This window comes from Herpailurus yagouaroundi, unplaced genomic scaffold, assembly GCF_014898765.1.
Source record: "Herpailurus yagouaroundi ecotype Mexico unplaced genomic scaffold, PumYag 198, whole genome shotgun sequence".
NCBI lineage: Eukaryota > Metazoa > Chordata > Mammalia > Carnivora > Felidae > Herpailurus > Herpailurus yagouaroundi.
Genome location: NW_024412429.1, coordinates 12,983,739 through 12,996,540, shown reverse-complemented (window position 1 = coordinate 12,996,540; position 12,802 = coordinate 12,983,739). Strand labels below are relative to the sequence as shown.

Here is a 12,802-nt window from a genome sequence, read left to right as displayed (position 1 = left end):
AGAAATAGAATGTTTAAAGAGCTGTAGTTCTGATGTATGTACTTCTAGAATGCTTATAACTAAATGATCATCTTGCCTATTTTTTTTCCCAATTTGTGTTTTTATTTTTAAAAATACCAGTTATAAATCCACAAAATGATTAGCATTTGTAACCCGTAAGAAATCTTAAAATGGATACTTGAGAAAGTAATTGAAATGTGGTATATGTAGCTTTTATTTCTTCACGTCTTAGCTCTTTTACCAAAATAAGCTAATTTTCAGGGTATTTTCATTTTCAGGCCAATGCACATATTTTCTAAACGCTTTTTTTTTTTCTTGTCAGTCTTTTTTTTTTTTTCTTGATGGACATTCCTCCAAAACATTCATTCATTCAGTAAATATTTTAGTTTCTATTGTGTGCCAACCGTGATTTTAGGAACTGAGATTATAGTAGTGAGACAGACAAAAATCCTTCCTCTGATTGCATGCACATTGTAGTACAGGGGATGACAGCCTGTAGGCCATAGGTCAAATCCTGCTGGCCAGCTATTCTGTAAAATTTTATTGAAATACAGCTGCATTCACTTACATTTACTTCCTTTATATGACTTTTTTTTTCAACAGCAGCTGAGTAGTTGCAACAGAGAACGTATGGTCCACAAAGTCTAAAATACTATAGGGAAAGTTTGCCAACCCATGTTCTAGTGAAAAGAAACATACAATAAAATAGGTAAACTATATAGTATTTCTATGTTGATAAGTTCTAAGAAGAAAAAGCAGGGAACAGGGAGGGAGATATAGACAGTATTGGTGTGGAGCAATGCAGTTTTACATAGTTGAGGAAGATCTAATGGAGAGAGTGATGTTTGAAGGAGTAAGATGTGGAGCTCTCTGGAGAGAATGCATTCTATACAGAGGGAACAGTAAGTGCAAAGTCTCTTCAAAAATTGTAAGACACCAGCATGGTTTGAGCAAAGTTAGTGACAAATGAGTAGGAGGTGAAGTCGGAGAGGTGTACAGAGAGATGCAGTCATATAAAGTCTTATTAGTCATCATAATGACTTTGATCTTTATTCTGAAGGAGATGGAGAACCATTGGAGGAATGACGAGAGCTTCTTTGCTTTATTTTTGCGCAACTATATTTTTAGAAAGATTTTCCTTAATTTTTTTTTAACATTTATTTATTTTTGAAAGAGCATGAGCAGGGGAGGGGTAGAGAGAGAGAGGGAGAGACAGAATCCAAAGCAGACTCCAGGCTCTGAGCTGTCAGCACAGAGCCCGATGCGGGGCTCAAACCCACGAACCGCGAGATCATGACCTGTGCCGAAGTCAGATGCTTAACCAGCTGAGCCACCCAGGCACCCCTGAAAGATTTTTCTTTATTGGGTTAATAATACCTTCCTTGTTGGTCTCCCCTTGTATCTTGTGACACAATATAGAATAAGATTGGTTCCTCTTATATCAGATAGTCTTTGAGGTCTGTATCTATTATGTCCTTTCTAAGTGGTCTCTCTAGACTAAATATTTTAGTGTCTTTCATTTCTGTCATGTGTCATGCTGCTTTGGATTCCTTGGTGTTCTCATCAGATTTATCTGGGCAAAACCTAGGTTGGCCCTTATAGTTGTGGACACATCTTAAAGATGTGCCAAGGTACATGGAGGACTTAGAGATGAAGTACATGTATACACAGAAATAAAATGAAAATTTTGCACCTACACAGAGGAATCAATTTCAAATATTTTGTTTAGAGTGGGAAACTGTGAAAAGCTCAGAACCTGTTAAAGAGACGGTCCAGACAACTCAGAGCCCAACTCCAGTTGAAAAGGAGACAGTGGTCACAACCCAGGCAGAGGTTTTTCCTCCACCTGTTGCTATGTTACAGGTTAGTGCTGGATGTTTCTGTTATTATTAATGTGTTGTCTTACATTTCTGTTTTTACTCATGTATTTACTTTCTAAAACTTGGAAGAAATTGTCCAAAATAAAATAAATAGCAGTTTAGTCCCAACAGTTTTTGGAAAAGAAATTATTTTTAGAAATGGTGGCCTATATATTTAAATGTTCATTTATGACATGCTGTTGCCTGCTTCTATGACATTCACTGTTCTAGGCACCCAGGATAAGGATACATCAGTGGGGAAAAAGCACACAAGTCCCTGCCTTTATGCAGCTTTGGTTTTCAGTAGGAGAGACAGAAAATGCAAGATGAGTGGGTTTGTGAGATATTATAGAAGGAAAAGGGAGAGAGTATAAGGATTGTCAGGAGTACCTGGATAGGTGCTTATCATTTTAAGTGGTCAGAGTAGATTTAATTGAGAATGTGGCAACAGTTGCTGAGGGAATTAACCATGTGGCTACCTGAGGAAGAGCATTCCAGGCAAAAGGAACAGCCAGTGAAAAGCTCTAGGCCTGGAGTGTGCTTGGTGCTTTCCAAGAATAGTAAGTGGGCTAGAGTGAAGTGAATGAGAGGCAGCTTAGCAGGAGTGTGATCTCTGATAGGACTTTGGTTTTTGCTCTGAGATGGGGTGCTGTTGCAGAATTTTGAAGAAAGGAGTGACTTCATCTGGCTTTAAAGGTTTTAAAAGATCTGGTTTTAAAGGATTGTACTGGCTATTATTCTGAGAATAGACTAGTGAGCATTAGTAAAAGCAGGGAGACCAGTGAAGAGACCGTTGGAGCAATTGAGATGAGAGCAGATGGTGACTCATGGACTGTTGGTAGTGCAGGGAATCAGAAGTGCTCAGATAATCGGGGTATAGTGATGGTGTGTTGAGTGGGACTTCATGGCATGATCAGATTGGAGTTGTGAGAAAGAGAAGAGGCAAGGTTTTTGGTTTGCAAAATTGGAAAGATGAAGTTATCATTATCTGAGAAGGGGCAGGACAATGAGTTCAGTTTTGTGCATGTGAAGTTTGGAGTCTTTCAGACAACGAAGTTGAGATGTTGAATAGACCACTGAGAAATGTGAAATTTAGGAAAGGGGTACACCCATGGTACAAGTAAATATTTGCGAATTATTGTACCTAGGATGAGTATAAAATATTTATGATAGGAGTAGAAAATTAACTTAAGGGAAATTCAAGCCATTTTGAAACTGTTACTGACAGGTTTCCTAATGGTTAGGTTGCTTACCATATGTAGGTATTATAAACTTAGTGGGGGATGGCAGCTGAAAACTGATCACGATATTTGCTCTTCAGGTCGGTGCCCATTTCTGTACATCACTTGAATGTAAAATAGATTTCAGCCTCTATGTATACTATCTGTTGACAGTACTGCCTTGCTGTTACTTTAAGTTAGGGTCGCTTACAAGTGTGCAAAAAGGAAAATAACAAGACGACTTAATACAGTGGTTTTTGTTACCTCCTTAGAAAGAAATAGAAATAAGTTACTTCTAGTTGTTCCAAGATGTATTCATTGCAGATGGATAGAATAATTTATGGGCTTTTTATTTTCTATTCACAAAAGATTCCAGTGGCGCCAGCTGTGCCTACAGTTAGTTTAGTTCCACCAGCATTTCCGGTCTCCATGCCGGTTCCTCCTCCTGGATTCAGTCCAATCCCTCCACCTCCTTTTCTGCGAGCGAGTTTTAACCCTTCACAACCACCTCCTGGTAAGGACTTTTCATCTTCTGTGTACTCTCCTTAGAATATCATTTAAATTGTTATTTTTCCATGTTAAAATGCTATATAGAGCATCAGTTCTCAAGCCTTAGCATACGTCGGGGTCTCTCAGAGAGCATGTTAAAGTAGAGTCCTGGGCCTGGCCTCCTTGCTTCCCCAAGTCTGAGGTGGGGCAAGACACTTGCATTTCTGGCAAGTTCCAGGTGATGCACGTGGTTGCAGGACCACACTTTAAGAAGCACAGATGAGAAAAAAATGGAATCCTGTAAAAGCATTGAAGTACTCTTAAAATAACTTAAAGTTTACGTTGAATTTTTTGTATCAGAATTGTCTATAGTTACCACTCATACATCAGGAAGTATGTATTAATGTATATAGATGGTTATTCCTAAAAATCATTAGGTTTTCATTTTGACATTAGAAATGATAATGTATCTTAAAATGTTAATTGAATTTGTAATACTTTTTTTGACCTAATCTTTGATAAAAGTTTGTTGAATCAACATTTCTAGTTTAGAAACTATAGATTACTTGACACTCGTCAATTAAATATAAATAATAGCTTGTATAGCTTAGAGATAGAGTTTTTAGTATTAGCCCATGGGAGGTTAGAAGAATGAGAGGAAAGCACAAAGGATTAAATGATATATATTATTTTTCAAAAAGCTGTTTTTATCTTTCTTTGAACTTCATGGATTTGTATATTGTAAGAAAAGAAGTACTTTGATTTCTATAATTTAAGTTCTTAGCCATTGTACAGAATTCCTAAAACTGTCAACAAGGCCAAAAATAAATTCATTGGCTGAGAATGGTTGTAATTTATTTGCTATGTAACATAAAATTTTCACATTATAATTAAATACATTATTTGAAATTAATGCAGGTTTTATAAGTATTTTATCTTTTTATATTTTAAAGATTGGAAGATTACTCTTGTCAGTTATTTTCTGTCTTTGAAATCTGAATTAAAACTTTTTTTCAGGGGCAGCTGGGTGGCTCATTTGGTTAAGCATCCAACTTCGGCTCAGGTCATGATCTTACAGTTTGTGGGTTCGAGCCCTTGCATTGGGCTCTGTCCTGACAGCTCAGAGCCTGGAGCCTGCTTCAGATTCTGTGTCTCCCTCTCTCTCTGTCCCTCCCCCTCTTGTGCTCTGTCTCTGTCAAAAATAAACATTAAAAAATTTGTTAAAAAAAAATTTTTTTTTCAGAAGATAATTTTCAATGATTAACTCATATCATCACATAGACTTTGTAGTATCATTGTCTAGCATTTATTTGTTGATAGTCACAGTATTTTTAGCCACCTTTTCTTTTAATGTTTATTGAATTTGAGAGAGCATGCTCAAGAGCAGGGGAGGGGCACAGAGAGAGAGAGATTGGGAATCTCAAGTGGGCTCTGCGCTGTCAGTTCAGGGCCTGACATGGAGCTTAATCTCCTGAGCCATGAATCAGATCACCTGAACTGAAAACAAGAGTCAGACACTAGCTAACCCAGGCACCCCTTTAGCCACTGTTTTTTTAATTGAATTTAATGGTAGCTCTGTATTTTTTAAAAAATGTTTTGGAATGTTTATTTATTTTTGAGAGAGAGAGACAGACAGAGTGCAAGCAGGGGAGGGGCAGAGAGAGAAGACAATAGGCCCCAGGCTCTGAGCTGTCATGTCAGAACACAGTCCGACATGGGGCTCAAACTCACAAATGGCGAGATCATGACCTGAGCCGAAGCTGGACGCTTAACCAACTGAGCCACCCAGGTGCCGCTGGTAGTTCTATATTTTAACAATGCAAGGAAACAGATTTATTGTTTGATCATTTGACATTTAAATTTATTAAAAGTCAATATTTAAGTTGAAGATTTATTTCAATGCTCAAAGCATAATATAGTAACATCCAAGGTTATTAGAATAATTTGATCTAGCAGATAAACAGCATATATAGCAAAGAAATACAGCAGCACATTTTACAAATAACATTATTGCATATAGTATTATCAGCAGCTTGAAATACAATATTTAGGGGCACCTGGGTGGCTCAGTCGGTTAAGCGGCCGACTTCGGCTCAGGTCATGATTTCGCAGTCCGTGAGTTCGAGCCCCGCATCAGGCTCTGTGCTGACAGCTCAGAGCCTGGAGCCTGTTTCAGATTCTCTGCTCCCTCTCTCTGACCCTCCCCCGTTCATGCTCTGTGTCTCTCTGTCTCAAAAATAAATAAACGTTAAAAATTAAAAAAAAAAAAAATTTAATTTCCCATGCAGTTATTCTAAAATACAAAACAGGTTGTTTGGCTTATGTTAATTTTGATTGTACAGTATCATAGAGAGTGCCATAGGACTTCCACAAATGAGCAAATAAATAGGAAGTGATAGTGATAAGAATTTCTGTTCCTAGCTTATTAAGGATCAAATATAAGACAGTGTTTATAAAAGTGATTTTTTAAATGGAAAATATATTCACAAATAAAAGGTCATAGTAGTGGAAAGCTGTTTTAAGAATGTAGAATTTCATGTATAGCTGTTGAAATCTTTGAGTTAAAAGAAGTAAGTCTTCTTTTATTTCTGGTCCTTTTTTCCCTTGTAGGTTTCATGCCACCTCCAGTTCCACCACCTGTTGTACCGCCACCTGCTATTCCACCAGTAGTACCAACATGTGAGTTTCCTACTTTGAGACTTTTCTTTATTCATGGTAGTGTTAACCTGTTGGTTCTCATTCTTGTGAGTTACAAATTTTTTTATGAAAGTTTTAATTTTTTATTTATTTTAATAAAGCATAGTTTTTGAAAAGTTCATTTATTTACTTCCAGAGAGAGAGAAAGAGTGTGCACAAGCAGATGGGGGGCAAAGAGAAAGGCAGAAAGAGAATCCCAAGCAGGCTCCACACTGTCAGCACAGAGCCCCGTGTGGGCTGAGATTATCAGCTGAGCTGAAACCAAGAGTTGGACATTTAGCCAACCAACTGAGTCACCCAGGCCACCCCTATTATGAAAGTTTTTAGAAAAATACTTTTTTTTTGCTAAATGATTTCCAAAAAACTAACATTATTATATGATAGTCATTCCATATTCAGATTTGCTCTGTTGTCTCAAAATGTCACTTATAACTGGTTTGTTTTAGTTGAAATTCAGAGAAGAGGCCCCAGATCACATTTGTGTGATTTTTGTTTTGTGTATTAAATATCTCAATCTAGAGGAGTCCTGCTTAGACTTTCCTTTCTTTTTTAATCTTGATTTGCTGAAGAAACACTTCACTTCTCTATGCAAGATCCCAAACAGTGGATTTGATTTTTCCTTCTTTGTGGTATTGAATTTGTTCCTGCATCTTCTGGATTTTTCTGTACATAGGAAGTTTTTTAGCACCAAAAGTTTGCCAAGGATCTGCTCCAACATTTTTAGCAACAATATTTACCTGGTGGAGTGTTATATAGACTTGATATTATATCACATCAGGAGCCATGCAATTTCTTTTTTTGTTTTTGTTTTTTTGCCATTCAGTTTCTTCTTATCCCACTTCCAATGATTTTAAGATGGATCAGAGCATTCAGAAAATGGAACCTGGTCATTAAAATCCCTTCCAATATTCATCTGATCTTTTCATCCACTGATTATTATTGCTTTCTAATCTATTTTCCATTGTTTGCAAAGTGGTAATCTTTTGAATTTTGTAAGTTTTCTACATTTCTTACCTAGAATTTTTTACTAAAGAAATCTTTCTCGTACCAGCTGGTAGTAGTTACTTATCTTGAGGTACAGTTGTATGGGAGAACTGTGGTAGATGCTAAGTTCTTGCCCCTAAGTGCCATTTTTCAGCACAAGTTTAGTTCTGTGGGCATTTCTAGTGATATCCAGTGACTGAAGTGGGGAGAAGAGGCTTTCTCTTACTTCCTCTCTTTCTCTACCTTTCCCTTTCACTTCTTTCTCCTTCAGTTTCTGTAATGTTTGTGGATTAATAGACTTTTACTTTAGAGCAGTTGCACTCATTTTTCATTTTGAAGTTCAATTTGTTTTATCTTTAGTGAGTAAGAGACCTTTCATGTTGCCTTTTTATCCTTTTGAGATGACTACATGAGTTTTGGAGAACTTCTTAGCTTTCTGGCCCATTACTGGTTCAAAGGATTTTATTGTAAAGGGAGTTTATATGATAGAGAACTTACCTGTAACCCACTTCCCTTATATTTATAACTTCTTTTCTCTCCTTTAGTGTTCAAACAGGATTAGGATCCTTCTTTTTTATTGTTGGTTAATTAGGAAGCATTGTTTATTTTTTCAAAAAATTAGACAAGTATTTAGAAGCCGTTTTTGAATTCAGCATTCAGAGACTCATCCTAGAGCTTACCTCCCCCAGTCATTTCCTTAGCTTATTCATTGTAGAAAATCTGGGATCAGTTTAATGGAGAAGGAGAAATATAGCCATGTGCCAGGTACTGTCCTCATTGTTCACACTGTACTGTTTAATTCTCATAATTCCTACACATGATTGCAGGTGATTTTGTTGCTATTTTATAGCTCTCTTATGTGCTAGCAGTTTGTCCAGATAAGCTAGAGTCAAAATGTGAGGATAAAACAGTTCTTAAAATTCCCAAATAAATGATGTAATGGTGTTGTGACATAAATTGGACTAAAAATTCTGATGGCTTAGTTGTGATTTTATATTCCTCTAGTTCTGGTTTTTTTAAAGATATAAATGACATATACACTTAACAGAGTTTTCTACTCATTCTTTAAAATGGAATGTTGGGGCGCCTGGGTGGCTCAGTTGGTTCAGCGTCCTACTTCAGCTCAGGTCATGATCTCGCGGTTCGTGAGTTCAAGCCCCGCGTCAGGCTCTGTGCTGATGGCTCAGAGCCTGGAGCCTGTTTCCGATTCTGTGTCTCCCTCTCTCTCTGACCCTCCCCCATTCATGCTCTGTCTCTTTCAGTCTCAAAAATAAATAAACGTTAAAAAAAATTTAAAAAAATGAAAATAAAATGGAATGTTCATGGGGCTCTGGGGTGGCTAAGTCGGTTGAGTGTCCAGCTTCAGCTCAGGTCATGATCTCATGGTTCATGGGTTCGAGCCCCGCCCCGCCCCCGCCTTCGGACTCTGTGCTAATAGCCCAGAGCCTGAAGCCTGCTTCTGATTCTGTGTCTCCTTCTGTCTGTTTCTCTCTCTCTCTCTCTCCCTCTCTCTCCCCCTCCCCCTCCCTCCCTCCCTCCCTCCCCCCCCCCATATGTCCCCTTTGTGTGTGTGTCTCTCTCTCTCTCTCTCTCTCTCTCTCTCAAAATAAAGATAAACATTAAAAATTTTTTTTGGAAAAAAATTTGTAAAACATGGAATGTTCATACCTTTTTGTAGTCCACATTACCACTTATATGATGGGTTTCTAACCTCATTTGATAAAAGTAGAGAATGTAAGGGCATTAGTACATTATAATTTCAGGGGGTTTGAGCAGATTCGTATTGTGTGTATTTGTCATTCTGTATGAATCATTTCTGTATATTCAGAAATTCATGTTCTGACATTCTTGGAAATTATGATTTTTTTTTTTGTATTACTTCTAAAGTACTGGTCCATATTTTACTAAACACTTTAAAATATTTCCAAAAATTGTTTTCCCTGATTAAAAAAAAGTAAAACTTTCTAAATGTAACTTAGCCTCTTCATGATGACTGATTTGTCATTTTGAGCATCAATTATTATATAATGTGCTAGGTAATAAAGAGATGCCATAAAATGAAACAGACAAGCTGTGAGAAGTTAGTTTTCATTATAAATAAAATAGAGGGACCAGAAGAGCATTCAGTATGTCACAGTAACTGAGTAGTTTTACCAAACTGGGGAGAGAGGAGAGGAAGTCATTGAAAACTTTGGCAAGGGCAGTTTTGGTCATTGTTAATATTTTAAATTAACACATGATTTGCTTGCCTAATTAAATCTGAAATATATTTTCTCGCTCTTTAAACAGCTTTAGTGCAGCCGCCATTATCCATGACTCCAGAAACCGTGAAAGATGTTGGATTTGGTAGTCTTGTTTTACCGGGTGGTTCTGTTGCCAGCAATCTTGCTACTTCTGCTCTGCCAGCTGGAAATGTTTTTAATCCTCCAACTAAACAAGCAGAGCCTGAAGAAAAAGTACCTCATCTTATAGACCACCAGATTCCTTCTGCTGAAAACACCAGATCAGGTAAAACAAACAGATTCCCCAGAAGTACAAATTAAATCATAAGCACTACTCCTCTACATTGGTGTTTAATTCTGAGATGCCTTGCACATTTGTACCCAGTTCAGTGCACCAGTATTGAAGTGTTGCAATGTTTCAAAAGAGATCACTATCTCCTAAAATTTCTGTTAGAAAAAGTTGGCATTCTGTTCAGGATAGTGTAGATTTTGGCACGTTTAAGACCTTTCCCTTCCTTTTTTTTTTTGGCCTATTGGGACTGCATCAATGTGTTGTTATCAAAATACAGTTTCACAGAATATGTATCCTTAGAGAAAGATTAGAACAAGCAGAGATTAGGTACAAATAACTTACTTCTTCCAGTATTTTTCAGCCAAGTCTAAAAGAGAAATATGATATTTCAAAGTAGCCAGTCCTCTTTTATGGCAGCACTGTTAGTATATTAAAATTTGTTTGTGCTTTAGAAAGACTTTTGTTAAAGGTGGAGAATTACTATAATACCTGACATTTTTATTAAACTTTAAATGTTTTGGGGTGTCTGGGTGGCTCAGTTGGTTGAGCGTCTGACTTCTGCTCAGGTCAAGATCTCACTGCTCATGAGTTCGAGCCCCACGTCGGTCTCTGTGCTGACAGCTCAGAGCCTGGAGCCTGCTTCAGGTTCTGTGTCTCCCTTTCTCTCTCTGCCCCTCTCCCACTCATGCTCTCTCTCTCTGTCTCTCAAAAATAAACAAACATTAAACAAAAAACAAAACCCACCTTTAAATGTTTTATGTAAAGATCTTAGGTAACACCCCACTTATGTCTTAATATTTAAATTTCACTGTGCATAGTAATTTTAGCTTTAAGTTTTGTTTAGTATCTAGTGCATCTTGATTGTTGGGGGATATAAGCAGCTAACTCTAGACTAACTACTGGGAAATTAAAGCATTAGTAACTATAAATATAGTTTCCTTTTACATGAATGATTTTTATGTGTGTTATTTTTCCTTTTTCTGTTTTAGTGATTCCAAATGATATTTCCAGTAGCTCTGCAATTTTAGGAGGACAGCCACCAAATGTGACAAGCAATTCTGGAATTTTGGGAGTCCAAAGACCAAATGTGTCGAGTAATTCTGAAATTATTGGAGTCCGGCCATCTAATGTTTCCAGTAGTGCTGGGATTATTGGACCCCAGCCACCAAATATTCTAAATAACTCTGGAATTTTGGGACTACAGCCACCAACTGTGTCAAGTAGTTCTGGACTTTTGGGAGTGCTACCCCCAAATATTCCTAATAATTCGGGACTAATAGGAGTACAGCCACCAAATGTTCCAAACACTGCTGGACTTTTGGGAACACAGCCACCAGCCGGGCCTCAAAACTTACCCCCTTTAAATCTCCCTGGTCAAAGGATGCCTGCAATGCCAATGTTAGACATTCGTCCGGGACTAATACCACAGACACCTGGACCAAGATTCCCTTTAATACAGCCTGGAATCCCACCCCAGCGGGGAATCCCTCCCCCGTCGGTACTTGATTCAGCTCTTCATCCACCACCCCGTGGTCCGTTTCCTCCAGGAGATATTTTTAGTCAGCCAGAAAGACCTTTTCTGGTTCCTGGAAGACAAAGTGTAGACAATGTTACTAATCCAGAGAAAAGGATACCACTCGGGAATGATAACATTCAACAGGAAGGAGATAGAGATTACCGGTTTCCTCCCATGGAAGCCAGGGAAAGCATTAGTAGACCTCCCCCGGTGGATGTTAGGGATGTGGTTGGACGGCCTATAGATCCAAGAGAAGGTCCTGGAAGGCCTCCGTTAGATGGTAGGGATCATTTTGGAAGACCTCCTGTCGATATTAGAGAGAATCTTGTGAGGCCAGGCATAGATCATCTTGGTCGAAGAGACCACTTTGGCTTTAATCCAGAGAAGCCCTGGGGGCACAGAGATTTTGATGAGAGAGAACATCGGGTTCTGCCTGTCTATGGTGGTCCAAAAGGCTTACATGAAGAAAGAGGTCGATTTCGGTCTGGAAGTTATCGATTTGATCCTAGAAGTGGTCCTTGGAACAGAGGATTTGGACAAGAAGTTCACAGAGATTTTGATGACCGCAGAAGACCCTGGGAGAGGCAAAGGGATAGGGATGACAGAGATTTTGATTTCTGCAGAGAAATTAATGGAAACCGTCTTGGACGAGATAGAATTCAAAACACCTGGGTCCCCCCTCCTCATGCTCGGGTTTTTGATTTTTTTGAAGGGGCCACTTCTCAACGAAAAGGTGATAACGTGCCTCAGGTTAACGGTGAAAATACTGAGAGACATGCCCAACCACCGCCTTTACCAGTACAGAATGATCCTGAACTTTATGAAAAACTGACATCTTCAAGTGAAATAAACAAGGAGAAGAGTGACACAGTTGCTGATATAGAAAGTGAACCAGTGGTAGAAAGCACAGAAACTGAGGGGACATAATCATCACTCAGTAGGTAAAAGATACCTTTTGTAAAGTTGTCATCTCTCTGTAATAGATTAATGGCTGACTGGACCATAGTTGTTCACTTTTGTCTGCCAGAATTAAGTTAATCTGATGTTCATGTTCACCTTTCTCTTAAAATAATTGTACAACTGACTTGTATAGACATTGTTCTTAATATGAACATGGTAGGTAAACATTTTTTTATTTTTCTGATAAAATATAAATGTTGCCCCCAGATTCTTTTAACTTCAAGGAAATGAATAACAGCTTGTCAGAGACTTCCTATGGAAGAAAGAATTTTTTTAGATACTACCATTAGGTTGGATATGGTAATAGATATATTTCAAAATAGCAAGTGGTGGTATATCTTATCCATATCTTTAGGCTGCTGCAGAATTTTAAAGTAATAGACAAAGCTGTGATATTTTATGCAAAGACTGGCTCTAGATATTTGAGGAGCACAATACAGAGATTTTAAAAAGTGATTTTGTAAAATCTACACTATGGTCTCTGTTTCTCCAAAGTAAGTGTTTGTGATTTGTTCCTCATACTGCAGTGAGTAAAAAAGAAAAAAAAAAAAAAAAAAAAAAAA

General features: G+C 37.8%; 1 protein-coding gene across 9 annotated transcripts in view; it reads left to right on the top strand.

Annotated features, from left to right (window-relative positions):
• Positions 1-12,802, top strand: part of SCAF8 (SR-related CTD associated factor 8) — a 198,181-nt gene that overhangs the window by 79,803 nt on the left and 105,576 nt on the right. For 8 of the 9 annotated variants that reach the window (XR_005782614.1, XM_040448810.1, XM_040448812.1 and 5 more), the window contains 5 exons: positions 1,730-1,863; positions 3,449-3,593; positions 6,179-6,247; positions 9,539-9,757; positions 10,753-12,220. Coding sequence is in view for 8 of the 9 variants with exons in the window: in XM_040448810.1 (XP_040304744.1) it covers positions 1,730-1,863; positions 3,449-3,593; positions 6,179-6,247; positions 9,539-9,757; positions 10,753-12,206 (2,021 nt within the window). In the remaining variant the exon portion in view is untranslated. Of the gene's footprint in view, positions 1-1,729; positions 1,864-3,448; positions 3,594-6,178; positions 6,248-9,538; positions 9,758-10,752 lie in introns of all 9 variants that reach the window. The other variant, XM_040448811.1, reaches the window with a different exon arrangement.